This window comes from Stenella coeruleoalba (genome assembly GCF_951394435.1).
Source record: "Stenella coeruleoalba genome assembly, chromosome: 6".
NCBI classification, from domain to species: domain Eukaryota; kingdom Metazoa; phylum Chordata; class Mammalia; order Artiodactyla; family Delphinidae; genus Stenella; species Stenella coeruleoalba.
This window is the reverse complement of record NC_137151.1, coordinates 46,306,544-46,326,436: the sequence shown is the minus strand read 5'-3', so window position 1 is coordinate 46,326,436 and position 19,893 is coordinate 46,306,544. Positions and strand designations below refer to the sequence as shown.

General features: G+C 35.5%; 1 protein-coding gene across 2 annotated transcripts in view; it reads right to left on the bottom strand.

The window, feature by feature from the left end:
- The window catches only part of ACVR2A (activin A receptor type 2A), an 82,201-nt gene that overhangs the window by 1,580 nt on the left and 60,728 nt on the right, over positions 1-19,893 (bottom strand). For both annotated transcript variants that reach the window (XM_079924750.1, XM_079924751.1), the window contains exons 5-9: positions 11,303-11,446; positions 9,038-9,181; positions 7,869-8,014; positions 6,060-6,174; positions 2,944-3,082 (exon numbers count right to left, since the gene is read on the bottom strand). In XM_079924750.1, the coding sequence (XP_079780876.1) occupies positions 2,944-3,082; positions 6,060-6,174; positions 7,869-8,014; positions 9,038-9,181; positions 11,303-11,446 (688 nt within the window). The remainder of the gene's footprint in view (positions 1-2,943; positions 3,083-6,059; positions 6,175-7,868; positions 8,015-9,037; positions 9,182-11,302; positions 11,447-19,893) is intronic.

Below are 19,893 nucleotides of genomic sequence, written 5' to 3'. Positions count from 1 at the left end.
GCAAACTTTAGAGGAAATCAGAAAGTCTGTAATTTGGCATGTAACTCTGCTAAGGACTGTGAAAGGAGCTTTATTACCTGTTGTATAAGGAATGCCTATCTCTGTTTGTATATAGCACATAGGGAACCATGGATCTCTGCATATTAAGGACATAATAGCTCTTTAAGGTACCCACTCTTGCAATTCAGATCAGACTGTAAATAGTAGTGCTTTCATCTCTGAAGATTTTGGGTTCGGTCTGCTATAACCATTTTTATTCTGACATGCCCAAACCCCCTACACATTCCACATGAGGAATTACGTACCCCAGAATCACACCTCTTCTCTGCCCTCACAGGAGCTGCCAGATATTGTTTTTTTAAAAATCACAAATGTACTCTACAAAAAGGGTCCCCAACGAATCAGAATGTGCCTTCACAGACAAGCAAGATTTATTCTACATGTTCTTTTTCTTAGGCCTACGCAAATATGGAAATTCAGTTAGGAGTTTGTAATAACTAATAACTGATGAGCACTTATGCTAACCAGGAACTTTATATTATTTACTTCCATTTTATCTTCACAGAGTGAAGGTGGCATTACCCTATTTTACAGATAAAAAGCTCAAGAAAAAGTTCCATCATCTGCACAAGGGCATACAGCTGTTAAGTGATAGAGTTGGAATTTGAATCCACCTCAGTGACTCTAAAGTCTGTGCTTTCAATCACTAAACTGTCTCCCGTTGACAGAAATTGGTCGCTAATGAGCAATTTCAGTGACCAGATGTGTCTGTATATAGACATAAACCTTGTATAAGTTCTCAAAACACACCAAATACTCCTGCGTAGAATATAAGTTATAAACAGCTGATCAAGAAGGAGGCCATCTAACTCAACCCTGTCTAAATATAAGAATCCTTGATGGCTGGATAGTCAGTCTCTGCTGAAGCATTTCCAATCACTTAAGAGTACTGACATTCTAAGGTGTCTATTTAACCCTTGCTACTCAAAGTGTGGTCCACAGGTCCAGCACTGGCACTGATGGGGTAGCTTTTGTAAGAAACGTAAATATCAGGCCCCACCTCAGACCTACCGAGTCAAAATCTGAATTTTAACAAGATTCCCAGGAGTTTGGTTTGCACGTTAAAGTTTGAGAATCACTGAACTGAACCATCAACAATTAGCCATCTAAAAAATTGAAAAGCACTTACGTTAGCAGTGTTCATACTGTCCCCTCTGCTTCAATTTCTGACTTGAATCAGAAATGCCTGACTCTGAAATTGAGTATTTCATAGCACATGCAAGGCATTTAAGAAATGTAAGCATCTATCCTTATCCTATTCTTTTTCCATAAAAACTTCCCTGATAACCTCTCCTCCCCACCAACAAAGCAAGTCCTCACACCTCTAAGCTCCCATAACACTCCCTTAACATTTCTCAGGTATTAACATTCATCCAAAAACATTTGCCTATGTAGACAATTCATACTTACCTTACTCTGGAGTTAACTGTCCAGGATACATTTTATCACCTTAACTAAACTGTATATTACTTGTGTATCCCCTATAACACTACATCCAATTGGCTTGCTTTGGAGAGTTCATGTTAATGAAATTCTGAAGAAATATATTTTCCTGTAACATCTGCCATCTAACCTACTTGTGCCTCCATAAATGCACGCAATAAATGCATTTTTTCTTCCACTTTGAGCCAAAACACACTGAACAGCTTACTCTTCTTCCTATAGACTTCTAAGCTAAAATTATATCCAAATTGCTTCAACCTTTCTTAGGTTCTGGATCCATTCCCACGCCAATTTTGGAAGAATGAATGGCTGTCCATTCCTGAGCACTTTCCACTAAATTCCCTTTAAAAGCAGAGTATCCCAAATCAAGTTTCATATACCAGAGGTAGTCTGTCCTACACTGAGAAACTATTACAGTACTCAGAAAATATTCTTATAAACATAGGTTAAGATGGTTATAACTTTTATAAATTAAAGTTTTAAAAGATCAAACTAATTTACTTGGTTTGGGAGTTTAATAGGAAATTTGCCTTATATTCTCATATCCAAAAAAGTAGTATAATTGGAGAGGGTAGAGACCTTCTGAGGAGCACTAAAGACAGAATACCTACAACGCTATAATTCTGTCACACTAGGAACATAATATGCAGGTTTATAATGAGTCAATCAATGTAAATATTTTTAGGACTTGAAAAGGACTTCAAGAACAAGAACAAGGACTAGGAATCCCTTAGAACCAAGGTGATGTGCTAGGGAATGTAACTTATGTTCACAATAATGTCTACATCAGATCCGACTTAACAAAGCTTTAAGGAGGCAGAATCTAACTTGTGCTGTAACACACACTCAGTTCTGGGTCATGGAGGATAGAATGGTAATTCAATCCATCACAGGAGGGCTGAACAGCCAGCCTGAGTATCCTGGGAGGCAAAATCCCCCGACTCTGTGCACCTCCTCTCACCCAAGAGTTGACTTTAACTCTTAGGTGTCTCAGGACCCTCGTGATCTTACCAAAGTAGCAGCCCTCTCCCTGAATCTGGATCAGAGTTTCAAATCTTGATTTCATCACTTATCACTCTGCAACTAAAACAGACAAGCTATTTAATTTCTATTTAAAATTTGAGCATCAAATTCCTCACAACTGAGGTGATAATTACCTCCAAAGTTGTTTTAGGAAATAAGCTGAAGGTATGTAAAGTGCCCAGCAAAACATCTGGCAATGGTAATGGATCAATACGTATCAGTACCTTTCCTCTCCTGCCCTCCCCATCCCCTGCCTCCTGAGTTTTCTTTATGCTACCACCTCTTGGAGTCTATTTTTAAAAAACTGTACTTTAAAATATTACCTTTGAGAGTAATCAACCCTTTTCATACACGTGTAGTAGGTACAGGTATACATATATATGTATATGTCTTTTAAAAAAATATATGTTCCCTTACCATCTGCAGCAGTACAGCGAGAAGCCAGTTCCCACAGGACTAATCCCATGGCGTACATATCTATCCTCAAAAATGCATCCCTTTGGAAGTTTATAGCACCCTCTAATACCTCTGGAGCCATATACCTTCGGGTACCAACCTGAAAAAGATGTTGAAAGCAAGCAGCACTTACTAACTTTGTGAACTAACATTTTATGATTTTGTAAAGAGAATCAAAACCAAGTGTGCTCTAGTATTAGGTAAGATAACTAAATTATGACTACCAGAATTTTATTCCATTTCAAGTAATACAACAGCCAAGACCCTGGAAACAGTGGATGCAACCATCAGTAGGGACTGCTTAAATAAGTAAGAGTACTATGCAGCTCTTAAAAAAAACATGAGGTAAATCTATAAGGACAAATATGGAAAGATTTCCAAAAATACTGTAAGATGAAAACAGCAAAGAACAAAGCAGTATATATACTAAGATCCCTTCTGGATACACTTAACAGATATATCAACAGACATTATGCTGGTCTAGGCTTCGACTTTTTCCCCCTTCTGGAAGTAATCACAAGAAACTGAACAATGGTTATTTGTGGAGAGAGGATGGAACAGAGAAAAAAGGCTGTATACTTTTTAACTGTACATTGTTTGAAATGTATCTTTTTTAAAAAAATACTCCTTTTGAGAGTTTCTCTTTCTCTGTACGAAAAAAAAAACCCTAATAAACATAAAATGAATTAGCCAAGTACAGGATGGATAAACTTTTTAAAGTTCTGTTTCCACAAAATCTATGTATTTGTTTCTTCATGAATTCTGTCTTAAATTCTTTATTGATATCTGTCCCTAACAATCTGGTATTTCTTAGTAATGTAACTATGGTTACTAAGCTAGCACAGCTAACTTTGGTTGGTGCTTGACAAGATTCATATATGAACACTTAATTTCTGTGAGATAGGTGGTTAGATTAATCCACTTGAGTTTAATAGGTCTAGGGAGCGGCCCAGATACTGGTATTTCCAAAAGCTCCATAAGTTAAGTGACTATGATCTATAGACTAGAAGTTGGGCAATTATCTGCAAATATACATATAAAGAGATGTTTAAGAAAAAACAAGGATAGATCACTAAGACACTGAAGTTCAAAAACCCGAAGTTTTTAATTCATTTAATAAGGAGAACACTTTAAAGAAAGGGTAAAAAGGTAGCTTTGCCTTTTTTGCTACTTTAAATAACTATTTTAATTGTACTGTAAGTAAGCTTTTCCCCAAAATCTACTTTTCTCCTGAAGATAAATGTTATGCCTTCCAAAGTACTTCTTTTCTTATGAAATGATGACATCTTCCTTTTTAGTATAAAATGTCCCCTCTTTTATAAATTGATGATATTAGAGAAAAATGTTATTTTTTTCCCAGTGTTCTTTGCAATATATAAAATATGCAATAACAAGCATTTTGAAACTTTCTGGTCCATGAAATCTAAAGTCAAGGAATCAGTGATGTATTATTCATTATTATATATATATATATGTAATTATTATGTATTATTAGTTATTTTTACCCTCATCATGTAAGCCAATCATGAGGGCATTAAAAGATATGAATGAAGGGAGATTAGTTCGGTGCTTTGCGATGACCTAGAGGGGTGGGACAGGGAGGATGGGAGGGAGGCTCAAGAGGTAGTGGGTATGAGGACATGCATATGCATATGGCTGATTCGCTTTGTTGTGCAACAGACACTAACACAGTATTGTGAAGCAATTATACTCCAATAAAGATCTATTAAAAAAACTTGAAAAAAAAAGATATGAATGAATCCCCAAATTCTTTTCTTAAAAAGGGGGGAGGTTTATAAGGTACCAAAGGATTAAACTCTTCCCAAAATTTAGTCTTAAGGTAATCAGACAATCAGCTCAGAAGCCTGGTCCTAGGCTTCCTGCACAATCTCCCATCTCAGTACATTCTCCGCAAAACTGCCTTCCTTCCCAAATACATATGTTGTCAACTTTTCTAGAACTATGACTGCTGACTAAATTCTTAAATCATTAGTCAATGTTGTCAAAATTTGTTGTGCTATGTTCCTGGAGGTCAGTAGGACACACTGGGCAAAAAGAAAGCTGAGAATCAGATGATCAAATAATTTGCCTGATTTGAAAGATGAAGTAATGATTGTGCAAAATCATTTGGCTTTGTAAGGAAATATCACCTTTCAGGTCAAACTAGTTTGAAAACACCTTTCCTAGAGCCTCAGTTTCTGAGAATAAAATGTATGGATAATGTTCTTTTCCTCTTTGGCTTCCTTAAAGGCTCCCATTGCTGAAGTCTCTGTGCAGACCTTGGTTAGTAAAATTAAACTCCTTGCTCAGGGCCTTAGAAGTCCTCTGAACTCTGGAGAGAATTCAGAGAAAAGCTATAAAGTTGATTAAAGAGTTAAAGAAGCAATAGAGACCAAGAAGCAAGAAACTATCATTGCTGTCTGGAAAAACAGGCACTAGATCTTAGTACATTATAACATGAATAGTGACTGATTATTCTTCCATTCCTCTTAAGATAGTGAAAGAATTAACAAGTTAAAACTAGTGAGTTAATATTAAGAACTCCCTAGAAGAATGAGGCTTATTAAAATGTGTTGGATTCTTCTTTGATTAGTTTTAAAAATAGAATCCTATGACATCTAAATTGTTTTATGAATTGCTTGATCTAAACCACCTGAGGTCCTAACAGTCCTTCATCACCATATGAAAATATCTTCCTCAGCAAATTTAACATATTACTCTTAAGAGAGTCTTTTTTTTTTTTTTTTTTTTCCTGCAGTACGTGGGCCTCTCACACTGTTGTGGCCTCTCCCATTGTGGAGTACAGGCTCCGGCCGCGCAGGCTCAGCGGCCATGGCTCACGGGCCCAGCCGCTCCGCGGCATGTGGGATCTTCCCGGACCGGGGCACGAACCCGTGTCCCCTGCATCGGCAGGCAGACTCTCAACCACTGTGCCACCAGGGAAGCCCGAGAGTCATTTTTATAATAGATACCAATTTAAGAACCAGCACAATAATTTTAGACCAACTGATCCCAGATGCCATCTAAGAAAATATGGGACAAGATTATTTTTTCTTACAGTTTACAGTTATCCTTACCTGTCCATGGGTATCACCTGCAGACTTGCCAGCCTCAAACTTTAACGCCAACCCAAAGTCAGCAATGCAAGCTGTCAGATTGTTTTTCAACAGCACATTTTTACTTTTGATGTCCCTTGCAAATAGAAAGATAAAGTATTCAAATTCAGTTTAAACAAGTTATCTTTTAAATTTTTTGACTGTAAGTAGGAAGAGAGACTATGTATGCTTTTAAAAAAAATAGTTATTTCAAAGTATGAAATACAGAAAAGGGCAGAGGGACAAAAAGTTTAAGTAAAGTCTCCAGATAGCTTGAAGCACAAGAGTACAGTGACCTAGTCGTATCCATTACATGGACAATAAGAAGGAATTCTCTCCATAAAGCAGTTTTATAAAGAGCTGCCATTCCAAAAGTACTGTCCAGCCTACATGTTATCTATGTCACTCCTAACTACCAATCATAAAATTGTTGTTGTTTTAAGATAATAAGCATATTTCAGAGTTTATAGTTAGAAACTCTCATTGACACTGAAATTTAAAAACCACAATGAAAGAATTTTCAGTTAAAGCTGAATTGGATGACACACAGGCCTACATTTTAAAACGGTCCCTTATTTTAATGGTTCTTATTACATTCACCAACTTGGCCGTACAAAAGCATCTCTACGAATGTATAAGAGAAATTTTTCACCATAAACATACACTGCTCCAGCTGGATCCTGGTGTTCCAAAAAGAGTAACCATTTTAAGGCAATCAGATGTCTTCCTCTACACATTAGCCTCAACTAGCTCATCCTAGGGCTTACTATACCCCAGTAAACACACCGGTACCATGAGCAATGGTAAATTTATGTGTGCAGACACAAAGTGTGAGACAAAGGACGCATAGATAGACAACCACAAATGCTACAAAAATCAGTTTTAGACTCAAACGATTTTTAGGGACCCTACTTATAATAACCTTTGGGGGTTCCAAAGGATTAGTTCCCTATAGGACTAGGTGAGGTGAGCAAAAATCCAGGAGGACAGGGTTAGACTATGTAGGAAGGTGAGAAGGGAAGCTATTTCTGAGGTAGAAGTCATTTAAGGTTTTCAAAATCAGAATCTACATTAGAATTGGAATAAAAGTAATGCCTCCCAGCAACCTAAGACACCACCTGATGGCACGCAACTAAGTATTTGTTAAATGAATCAGGTAATTTAAAACATCCATCTTTAAACTGAATATAAGATGACAGATTGACCCCATGTTCAAGGAAGTTAAATACACAATGGCAAACTGAATCCCATGTTTAAGGGAACTAACGGTTTCCCTTTTAAGGATATGACAATTGTTGAGTCCAAGTACTATTTCTTCACTGAAAAAGAAAATTTAGTAAACCCAATTATTCAAATAATACCTCCTTCCACCTCAACTTAGGTAATGATCACATGGTCATTCAAAACACAAGCAAAAAAGATACTCAAAATCTCTCCTTAATTACATCCCCTTATACCTATTTATAATCATCTTTGAAGTAAATCATGTTTTGAGGTAAAACAGATTTCTCCTTTGAGACAAAGAAAATACACTTTTTCTTAACTATGTTTTCGGAAATGAGACAAATTGAAACATAAGTCAATAATTAACCTTTGACAATGATGTTAATATATACATTATCCAAAATACTTCCTGGCCAATCTCAAAGCTAATTTGAAAAACAAGTGAAAATCAATGCTTCCTATAGCATGATTAGGTAACTAGGGGAAAAATAAATTTTGCCCAGGGGATTGAAAGTTTAAATAATAAATACTGAATTATTGGGTAAAATAATATAAATTTAGCTCTACCTGTGAGATATGGCGGGTTTGTGGCCATCTTTTAGGCCAGGTATATCCTCATGTAAATATGCCAATCCTCTAGCCATGGTTTCTGCAATATGACACAATTCATTCCAAGAGACCACATTAGCCTTAAGAAAGTCTGATAGTGAACCCTAAAGGAAGGGGGAAAAAAAACAACTTATGTTCTTGACAAAAGCCGTATGTATATGGAGACTTTCCTTTTTACTTTTAAGAGGTCATGGAAGGCAACATAGTTTTCCTTTCAGTGAATAATATCCAAAACGCAATCTTTCTGGAAGGGTTCAAGTTTCACATTAATAAACATTTGAAAGGAATACCACTAATCTTTAAAGGTTTGCTACAAGCACAGTTGGTCAATTTCCCATTGAGAAGGCAAAATTAACAACAACAAAAAAAAGGTTATTGAAAATCTAAAGTTCTAGAAAATATTTTAAAAGTTAAAATATGTTGACTATAGAGATGTTATAAATAGGACTAGGAGAACAAAAATTAAAACATATGAACAACAACTAGCCTAAAGAATCTTCCTCTAGAGATTACTGCCAACCTTTTAGTCAAGAATTAAGGGAATTAAAACAGCCACTTTTTTCTGACAGTGATGAAACTGATTGCCAAGAAGATCACAATTTCCTACTCCATTAGTGTATACTTTCATACTAACTCTGAAAGCAGAAAAATTGAGGAAAAATAGCAAGTGTGTTTTGGTGGTAATTACCCTACAAATCAGTGACTGATCAAAGATCAGATAAATTTCCTGACCCTAGTTTTGTCACTAAGTGACATCAATTAAAGAATTTTAAGAAACAAAATTCAAGCTGAAAAAATGTCTCATGTAATAAAAGTGGACAGTAAATGGTAAATGAAAATTCCTAAGCATTGGCTATACTAAAATAATTATTTGTAAGAGAAGTATAATTGCAGCACAAGAAATCAGGGACAAAAGACTGGTATTATGTAAGTAGAGGGTTAGGTGAAAAAGTTGTCATCTTTGTTCTTCTATTAAATAAATCATTTTTAAAGCAGGTTTTTATTTATAAATATTAACCAACTATAATAACACACTGTTCCCAGAAAAGTAAGTGAGGGCTTTGTAGCCAACATTAGGAAGTAAGCCAACCCTGACTTCACTGAGTTAAAATGGAAAGTAGTTTTACCTTTTCATGAAATGCTGTGATTAGCCAAAGATCCACATCAACACTGGTACCTCGTTTTTCTGCACCAATGAACTGTAATATGTTCTCATGCTTCATTCCAGGCAAACTATAGACTTCATATTCATTCTGCCATGACTGTTTGTCCTAGAGTTAAAAAGAATAGTAAGAATGCAAAGAACACAGGCAAATAAACCATATCTAAGAGATTACTCAAGTAAGTTCTAAGGCAATTTTTTTAAAGGCTAAGTATTAAGAGATTCTTTGGTTTTGTTTTGTCCTGTTTTTTAATAAAAGAAAACTTTGACAACAGGTAACAGTTACATACCAAATGCCTGCCCTGCCCCATTCCTTCAAACATACTTTTTTGTGTTTGTAATTTGTAAACATAGAAGTTGATCAGAAATACTGCACTTCTGAATCCTAACAATGGCAACACATTCCACATACAAGTTAGTACTACAGTGTAATTTTATCACGGTGTGAAGTTACCTGTGTTACTATTAAGAACAATCTCTCTGAGAGATGAAATTCAGGGAGAATGACTTCATCTAAATAGAAAACAAATTTTTTTCAAACACTAACAGCATGTCAAACCTTCTTAACAAAATGTTTAGAATACCCTGCAGAGTCAATAAGAGAGCAATGGGGTATAAATATGCAATACAATAATTTGAAACACCACAGATTCACTTGTGCCTGCAAGTGATCCATACCTCTTACATGTCTACTTATAAAGGGTTAGTTTCTTTTCACAATGGGAGAATAACGAAAGTGGGAGGCACCACAGCATAACGGTTAGGAACCCTCTGGATCCAAGCTATCTAAGAACCTTTGGCATGTTACATAATCATTCAGCTTCCTGATCAGCAAAACAAGGACTGTAGTGGGTGCCCCATAGGGTCGTTGTATTATACATATATTGTGTGTTATATTATATGTATGGGTAATAATACATATTAGTGAGTACTCACATATGTAAAGTACCTCTATCTGACACAATAGAACCATTCAGTAAAATGTTAGCTACTGTTCTTGTTGTTACTCTGACGTTAATAGCATCCAAATGCGCTTCTCTAATTTTTAAGCTTCCTCACGTGAAATAAGAACCCTGATCTTCTTTGTGAACCTTGGCCCAAAAGACTTTTCTTTTGAGAACTGAACTACAGTTAACAGTAATAAAAAAAAAAAAAAGTAATAAACTTCTTCACAGACTCTAAGGAACAGACTTTCAAGGAGGTAAGAGGGCAAAAATCTAGGTATATTAAGACAAAGAAATTGAATAATTTTGGTATAAGGAAGATCTATTATACAGGTGCAGGGGTGAAGCCTGCATCAAAAAACCCAGCCAGGATCGCAATACCATGCACAGCATTAGCCACAGGTGTGTATAAGCAAAAAACAGGAACAAAGGAATTATCATAGATCTATACCACCAACGGAGCAAAACTAAAGAATATCTCAGAGGTGCATGAGACCAGGGTTTTATAAGGTTGGCCCCCTTTAATAGAAAAACAAGTCAACAGTAAACCAATTATTTGGAGTCTTGACTCAATGCCTCTGAAAATTCACCAAACAAAATCTGAAATGATTACACCAATACTCAAAGTAGAACAAAAATGAATCAGCCTGGTAATATATCTCCAAACAGCGATTCTAAAACAAGCACACTACTCTTTCAATATTCTGTTTGCTTTTTCTGATAATGTCAATGGGACATTAAAAGTTAACCACTCAGGGCTCCCCTGGTGGCACAGTGGTTGAGAGTCCACCTGCCAACGCAGGGGACACGGGTTCGTGCCCCGGTCCGGGAAGATCCCACATGCCGCGGAGCAGCTGGGCCCGTGAGCCATGGCCACTGAGCCTGTGCATCCGGGGCCTGTGCTCCGCAACGGGAGAGGCCACAACAGTGAGAGGCCCGCGTACCGCAAAAAAAAAAAAAAAAAGTTAACCACTCAGACAATGAATTATATTTTTTAATTAGAATCCTCATCTTCACTTTGCATTTCTGTAGAATTTTTACTGGCAAAAAATCTCCTATATGCTTATGTATTGTAATTCCACCACTCTAAACAAACATGACTGTTGTACCATTAATTTCTCAGATGAGAAGGCAGACATAAAAGGGCTAACCACTTCCCCCGGTATCACAAAGAACCACCATGAAACATACGGCTTGTGTTTTCAGACTGTTTCTGAGTTCCAATGACCTAGCCAGTCGCATCTTTTAAAAAATATATGCAGACTAGAAAACTGCAATAAACATACCTGTATTGGAAATATTTTCACAGCCACATATTCATTGAGTAACTGGGCTTTCCACACACAACCAAATCTTCCCCTTGCTTTCACTTCTAGTAACTGCAGTGGCTTCAAACCTAGTAATGGAGAAGGAGGGGGTGGTCCTGGGTCCTACAGATAAACAATAATAATATTATCTAAAGAGCAGCACATGACACATCTCGCTTCTAAATATCAGTATACTGAGAGATCGATTGACAGAAACGGTAGACACATACAAATGACATTAACTTCAATCTTGCCAAAACTGAATTCTCAAGCATTACTAATTACCTATAGTGATCAAAAAGCAAGAAACTTGAATTAAGAGTTTTCACAATAACATTCCTACTGCTACATATATATATATATATATATATATATATAGCAATCAGGAGAAAAGATCTAAAATCTTTTTGATCCAGTCTCACTAATTCTCCTAAGATTTTTCTGTGACCTTCAGGATATTACTAATGGTATTTTAATTTCATCCAGTTGATTATTCCTTATAGGATAAGGATTTGAAAAGTGCCAGATACAGCAAATTATGGCTATGTCTCAAAGAAACCACTCCTCAAAATCCATTACTTTCCCCAGTGAGTGTTTAAATCTTTCTTCATTAATATCAGAAATACCCACACAGCTATTCTCAAACACATTACAAATAGGTATTTCAAATACAAAGCACATAAAAGGAATATGTAAGTTAGTGTTGCTATAACCAAACTGCTCCATTCATTCTAACTTTTCCACCCGGTAACAATTTGTCCCTTTGCTTATAATTACTTCCCAGAATTGATCTGAGATATTATTAGTATTCTGGGACTCATGGGCAAAGAAAGTACAAATAATTCAGAAAATAAGTGGTCATCATATTAGATGAGAAGGTATGGAAAATGAAAGAGAAGTATACTGCTATAGTTAATTTTTTAAATGGAGCAACTATAATATATAAATAGGACTACAGCATCACCAGAGGATCCTCCTATACAAAGTAGAGTGGCTACCCTTCGCTGAAAACACTGTATTAGTTAAATATCTGCAACTAAAGCAAGAGGTAGAAAGCCTTTTGGAAAGCTTCCAGAGGAAAGTAGTAACATGTTTGAAGGCCTGTGTAATGAGTATTGTTAGCAAGAACTAAAATTTCTGTGGCAACAGACTTTATGACACTGGGTGGCACTTAAGACACTTGGAGATTGTATGTCACCCCTTTATCAATGCATGTCTCTCTGCCTTTACTCTCCTTCCTTAAAACAAACAAACAAACAAACAAACAAAAACCTCCTCTTCTAATGCCTCAGGACAGTAAGTGCTCCCTTTAGGCATTATTCAGCCCCTGGATGCCACTCAAGATTTTTTAAAAGTTGGCAACTATGTTAGAAAGACCCTCAGCAATAGAAACACTGCAAAGTATTAAAGAGAAAAAATAATGTAATTTCTTCTTCTAAAGTAGACAATCTTTCTAAAATGGTTTGAGAATTCCTATTTTAAAACAGTATGATAAACCAGAAGACTTCCTGTGACCCATTTTAACATCAGATATTTATTTTTTAAATGTCTGCAAAAGTTGCTTTTCCTTCACACATTCAAAACATGAAAGGTTAGTAGAGCTAAAGATTATTTTAGTTTAACACAGTGACAAGAAAGTCAGATGTACATCTTATAGAAGTATGGCCTCTCAAATTATGATTCTCAGTGGGAGGGGACACAAGACGCTCTGGAGAAGTTTTACCAGAACTGAATCCTCCCTCCCTCATTCCTTGACTGATCATATATATCTGCAATAAGAGACCCCACTGATCGTAGTACATGACTTATGTGAATGTGGAGACAGGAGGGAACAAGTTGAAACCACTCTTCTAGAGGCAAAGAAAACCACTCAGTGCTCTAAGTTCAAGAATTATTGGATAACTGCATAAAAGAGTAATTGTGCTAACTAAACAAAGTTCACTTTGAAAAACTTTAAATAACTATAAGGTTAAAGTCAATGATTCCCCCTCCTTTAGAGATAAGTTAGAAAAGTTGAGTTTTCAAAGCAGGGATGACAAAAATTAAAGTATGCAGATAAGGGTTGAAAGCTGAAGAGGGAAAATAACCAGGTAAAGAGTAATATAGCACTATATGTAAACACTAAAATTTTTAATAAATTGACTGATAATGTCTCTTTAGATAACATACACATTATCCATTCCCTATTCTAAAGAGTACCAACCATATGGATATGATTCAGTCTATAAAATAGGATTTAGATGACTTAATCCACACCTCAAATTAAGAATATGTCGGCAGTTCAAAATAAGACTTTACTCTGTATGACAGACTCTAGGTACATCCACCTCACTACAAATAACTCAATTTCATTTATATTCCATTGTATATATGTGCCACATCTTCTTTATCCATTCATCTGTCGATGGACACTTAGGTTGCGTCCGTGTCCTGGCTACTGTAGCTGATTCATGTTGTTATACAGCAGAAACTAACACACCACTGTAAAGCAATTATACTCCAATAAAGATGTTTAAAAAAAAAAAAAAGAATACCCAAAATAAGACTTTAATATAATATTAACCTTAATTTTAGGAAACAAAAATTTCCAATGCCTATGTTTAGAATTAAAAAAAAAATCACTGAATGTTTCCAAATGCGTAGATAAACTTAAAAGTTCCCATAAGTTTCCGAGACTCTGTTCACAAAGTTTGTAAGCTACCATTATTTCAGTAAGAAATCTTAGATCACTCTCCTAATGAAATTCCCATTATAGTCAGCATTATATATTAACAACCTGAAAATATGCTTTGTCAAAATTACTTATAAGTAAAAAGCTTAAATTTAGGAGAACACAGGCCAATTTTCAAAGGGTAAGAAGAAGATCTACAAAGGCACACTCCTACAAAATGTCAAAACTTTTAGAAATGATAATTCTACAATTCTTAGAAAGGTTAGGTTCAAAAATGAGAACTCTGTAACAGATTACAACTCTGTAAAATCTATACTACCAGTCAATATATCTTTTTGCTTTTCTAATAAAATGTTATCGGACTGTTCTTCTAATTCATACTTCTCAGTTCTTCCATTTAACAGCTTACATCTAAAAGAAGTTTTAACCACTTCCCTCATATCTAGCTTTTACTTATCCTATAATCTAAGAATATTAGAAATTATTTTCTGTTTATTAACAGCATTATACTAATTTACCCCAAAAAACCTCATACTTGATTCTAGGAATAAAGATTTATACCCTTAAAATATATGAGAACCTGGGGAGACAAATTCAGACTTAAACTTCATAATGACAACAACATTCTGATATTATCCATAAAACATGGCTTTGCCCTGCTACAGAGAAAAACCACTTTTGGAGGGGTAACTATAAGGACTACAGAGTTCCTGAAAACTTTCCCTAAGTTCCAGCTCTCTTCCAGCACCCATGCTATTTTGCACAGTTAAAAAGATTTTCATTAGAACATGGCTCTGATTACATCTCTTCTTTACCCACTTGTATGTGAAAATTATGGCATCAGAAGACATGTTGAGAAGCGACAAATGACAATAGCTGGAAAAAGTGCCCCCCACCCCTGCACCACTACCCAGTATCATTACTATAACCAACAGTGGATAAAAGATTAGAGGTGAAGAGCTGTAAAGCAGTCTGTGATCATTTTACTTATTCTGAGTTCTCCATATGAAAGGTGAATTCTAATCTAAATAAAGCCTTAAACTTCCAGACAGCAAAAGATCAAGTTATACTTCTCTAGCCAGTCCATTTGCTAAAGATGCCAAAGATGAAAGAAACTACCTGAAAATATAGATTTCACATTAAAAGATAATGGATTCGACCAGAAAGTCAGCATCTGTTAAAAATGAGCACATGCTGACATTTAAGGTAATGACATACTATAAAAATTAAGCAATACAAGGTTTGTAAGGCTAAAAATCTAGCCATTAGGTGTTAACTTCTAGTCAACTAAACCAGTTGTGTTTCTACATTTCACCTTAGATAAGTATAAACACTGGTAACAATTCTTTAAAACCCAAAACTATTACTATGACAAGCCAATCATGTTTTTAATACTAGAAGTGGAAAAAAAACTACAACATAAATTTATAAACTATAGAGGATGGACAATAAAGCAACAACAACAACAAAAAATCTAAGAACAAAATGTTTAGTATGTATCCACAAAAAGTGCCACAACCATAAAACAAACATCAATGCATCTTACCTCTATCATTATATGAAAGGCGTGCTTGTGAAGAAAAAACACAGGCAAAAGAAATTACGATTTATATCCAGAATGAAATGAAAAATGACACATCAGTTACAAAAGTGAAGGAAGGAGAATAATGATTTAGCTTTTTAAAAGCTGGCAATGATCCAATGTATCATATTTTTTAAATGAGAACTGAGAACACTTTCCTTATAAACAGAGGAAAGTAATATATTCTTTTTTAAATCTTGGACATTACCTATCAGATAAGAGGTATTATTATATAGATGACTCTAGTATGACCCCAAGTTACCTGATCCAATGGACTTCAAGCCAGCAAATAAACTAAACCTAGTCTTAAATAATTGTTACTTATTTTTCTAAGAAGTTCTAAGGACTAACTATAAGAGTTTTTTTAAAAAAAAGCAATTTAGCTGAGAAGCTATGCGTTGGAATTGGACTCTGGACACCAGAGGGCAGTACTGCCTTTAACAAAAACTGTAGGAGCAGCAAAAGAAATTTTTATATAGCTAGAGTTAAGTTTCTCAGACAGTTGTCCTAAGAATCTAGAATCTCCAACTTCCTGAACTGCTTCATTCCCCTCTCATGGAAGACAGGAGAATCCTTACAGTGAGACAAAAAAACATTTCTGGTGCCTATGTGAGTGTGTGCAACATAAATAATACACTAGGGAAAGAAAATAAGATGGGAGAAGAGTAAGATCAGAACTGAGTAGAACACCGTGACAGACCAGGCCTACTGCTAACTACTTCCCCAGCTACAATCCAGAGTGAAGAGGGCAAGCAGTGGTGGCCCTGGAAGGAAGCATCCATGCATATTTTTCAGGCTCAGGACACTCAGATTCTGATAAAGAACAAGATTTTCATTTTCCTAGTCATCCCACAACAGGTAAGGAAGGGCCCTAATTTAAAATCAAGAGAAATATTGTCACCAGTGTAAAGAAAGACTTCGAATTCCTCCAAACACTCGACTATATTTCCCAGTTTCCAATATTTCTACAGAGAACAAATAGCACTGACGAAAAAGATTTGACAACTTGTTTATATGTACCAGTTGCTTAACTAGTTTTTCTTGCTTCTTGATTTTCGTCTGTGATAATGATTCAGGATTATTTAATAATTCATCTAAAAGGCTTAGCTAATCCCACTATCAAAACATTTTATCAGTACTCCAAAGTAAAATTCATCCCTTGAAAGAAATACATGCCAAATGAGTAACTAGACTGTAGCTTCCAAGGCTTAAACATCTCTGTTTTTCTTTTCATACCAGTGCTTTCAGAGACAAAGATGCCACTGTAATAACACTGGGCAAGTAGGTGCTGTGCATGCATCTTACCAAAAAAGTGTACCTTTGCTCAATATACCTCTCAACAAATGAGTATTAGAATAAGCTATAGAACGATCCAAACTAAACAAAAGACACCAAGAGCAGGCCTCAATGCATAAACTATGTTACAAAATAAGAGGCAAAACAGAATCCAAAAAAAAATAATTCACCGAAATACACAAATAGATAAAGAGTAACCAAACAAAGTAATCTGTATTCACAACTTGGAAAATGAAACTTGAATATCATGCACTGTGACTGGAGATAATAGTGAAAACCAAATCAGCACATTAATGTCAAGTAATTAGGTTGCTGGATGAGAAAGAGCCTTGTTGCTTATTCCTTAAGGGGAAAAGAAATTAACTATTGACAAACATCAGAAAGGAATGAATAATACTTCTCTATTCATTCAACAAATCTTTACTGAGCACCTAGTTTGTGCCAGGCACTGGCTACCCAGGCTCTCATGACACTTACTATAGTGTGGGGAAGAAAGACTAATCAAAGAACCATACTAATGAATGCATAATTATAAAATAAGAGCAATAAAAAGCAATTTAGTTACCTTGAGCACCTGTAAAGAGAAACCTAACTTATACTGGGCAAGGTAAATAAGAGAAGACCTCCTGAGGAGAGGATCCTTGAGCAACGAAATAAGTACTAGAGGGAGGCAGATAAGGTGGAAAAAAACAGTACTGGGACACATCCTAGATTTCTGTCTTGTACAACCAAATGGTTACTGGTTCCATTTACTGAGAACCAGGTCTGAGAGAGAAGATCATTACCCTTGTATTGTTAAGTGCCTGGAGACATCTAAGTGGAAATATTTAGAACGCAGTTGGATAAACAGAACTAGAATACAAAGAAATCTTTCTAGAAATATGGATTTTACATGCTATAAATATATGTGAAATATACTATAAATTTTCTCTTACCATTTAAACCATTCCAAGATTTATATTTATATATAATTTTTTTAATAACTCACTCAACAACCTCTTTGGATGATCAAGAAGAATTAAGTAGCTGCTCAACAAAGTACTTGAAAACTGACAAATTCTGAATTTGTCTCCTCTTAAATCATATAATTATCTTACATTCTAAGACATTTTACAATTGCAAATTTTAAAAAAGACTATTGCCAAGCAGAAATAGAATATGTAAAGAAATAATATAGTATGTGTATCAGGACAAATGCTTCTGAGCTAAGGAAAGCAAGACATTATACATTAACAGATTTAATAATACTGATACTGTCAAATACACAGCCATGATTCTATCCAATTAGGTCTTCAAAATTACTCTATGATACACCAACTCCTACTGCTCACACCTTAACTCCTTCCAAAAGCAAAGCATGAAGGCAGACCAAGGTGGATGAATGAGGATTCTGAGTAAGTTCCCTAAGAAGTGATTAGCTCCTCAGGGTAGTCAGCACTGGAGCTGCAAGTCTGAAAGAGAGACGGCAAACATGCCTATTCTTCTGGCTGCTGCTCAGGAGCATCAGGTTTATTACTGGGTACAGAAGAAACTTTATTTTTATTTAGCATTTGTGTTCTGCAAGTGGAAAAAAGGAAAAGGACCGTGCTATACATTAATAAATTGTGATGTGATAAAATGGTTATGTTTATCTGCAAGGCTATATATAGTCACTATAAAAACTATTTTAAATGTAAATTATGTACTCTGATCCCTGCCTGTATCCTACTTTAGTTTTTTATGGACCCAACCTAATAATTTACTGAAATGAGCTATTCAATTAAAATTACTTCAATGGATAATAATAATCCTTGGACATAAATGTCCAAGGCTTTGCCATTCAGCAGACTGACTCTAGGCAAAGTCACTTCACCTATATATATACATCATGGGGTATTGAAAGATTACACTGAGTTAATATGTATAAAGTGCTCTGTATAGTGCTTGACAGAGTACTCAAAATGAAATTTTTTATTATTTGAAATTAACTTCAAAGTATTGACACATATATATGCCAATATTTTGAAATTATTTTCAAGTAAAATAATTTCAATAAATCATTTTTAATATTGAAATCAATGGTTTCAACAAAAATTCTTCCTTTGGAGTACAATTTTGAGGTCATTGGCAATTAACGGCTAAAACTTATTGAGCACTTAAAATTAGCCCAGCACCCTAGATGTGGCTCTTCTCCCAATCACTATAGAAATGGAATCAAACATTTCTCCTCCTTTCCTCCATCTTTGCCCAAAATTGTTGAAGCAATTCCCTTTTTACTCTTTTTACCCTTCCTCTCCAAGCTGCAAAGTCAAACAACCAATCAACCAACCTATGTTTAGTACACCTACATGTTAACTGTAGGCTCCCTTAGAAGGGCCAGCAAAGACTGTCCCTGAGCCACTTAACATTATACATCAAGCACAGCGCCTGGCATACAGTAGGTGCTCAAGCAACAGATGAATAGTTAAGCAAAAATAAAACAAACCAACCAAGGTGAACCCAGCCTATCTGATGCAAGCAGCTTTCACTAACAAATGGACTTCTTCATTTTTATTATCTCAAATTAATAGAAAAAGGTTTGACAGCAATGAAGTAGCTAGGAATGATGGAAGAGATCGAGGATGAGGTTCAGGAAATAAAAAACAGAGAAAAGCAAGCTCACTTCTTCCTATCTACCATCTCCTTGCCAGACAAGAAAAAGGAGATATTATGCACTCTGGTCTATATGCATCAGTCCCATTTGCAAATTGGCAAACAACGTGGGGCCCTTCACAGGCCAAAGAAAAACTGATTTCAAGATTTTAAAATTTAATATGTCATTTTTAGAAATAAGGTGCTTTGAGTAATTTTAATGTGCAGCTTTAACTTGTTTTAAGCTTTTGATACAGCTTTTTTTTTCCCCCTTTCGCTCCTTCTCCCCTTCTTTTTTGCTTTTGGACACAGAATTTCAGCCAACCTCCAAGTGGGCCTGTCTGTACATTTGTAAGAGAAACAACTTATATACACCTAACTAGAGTAATACTTTGTCAAGCTGCATATCTA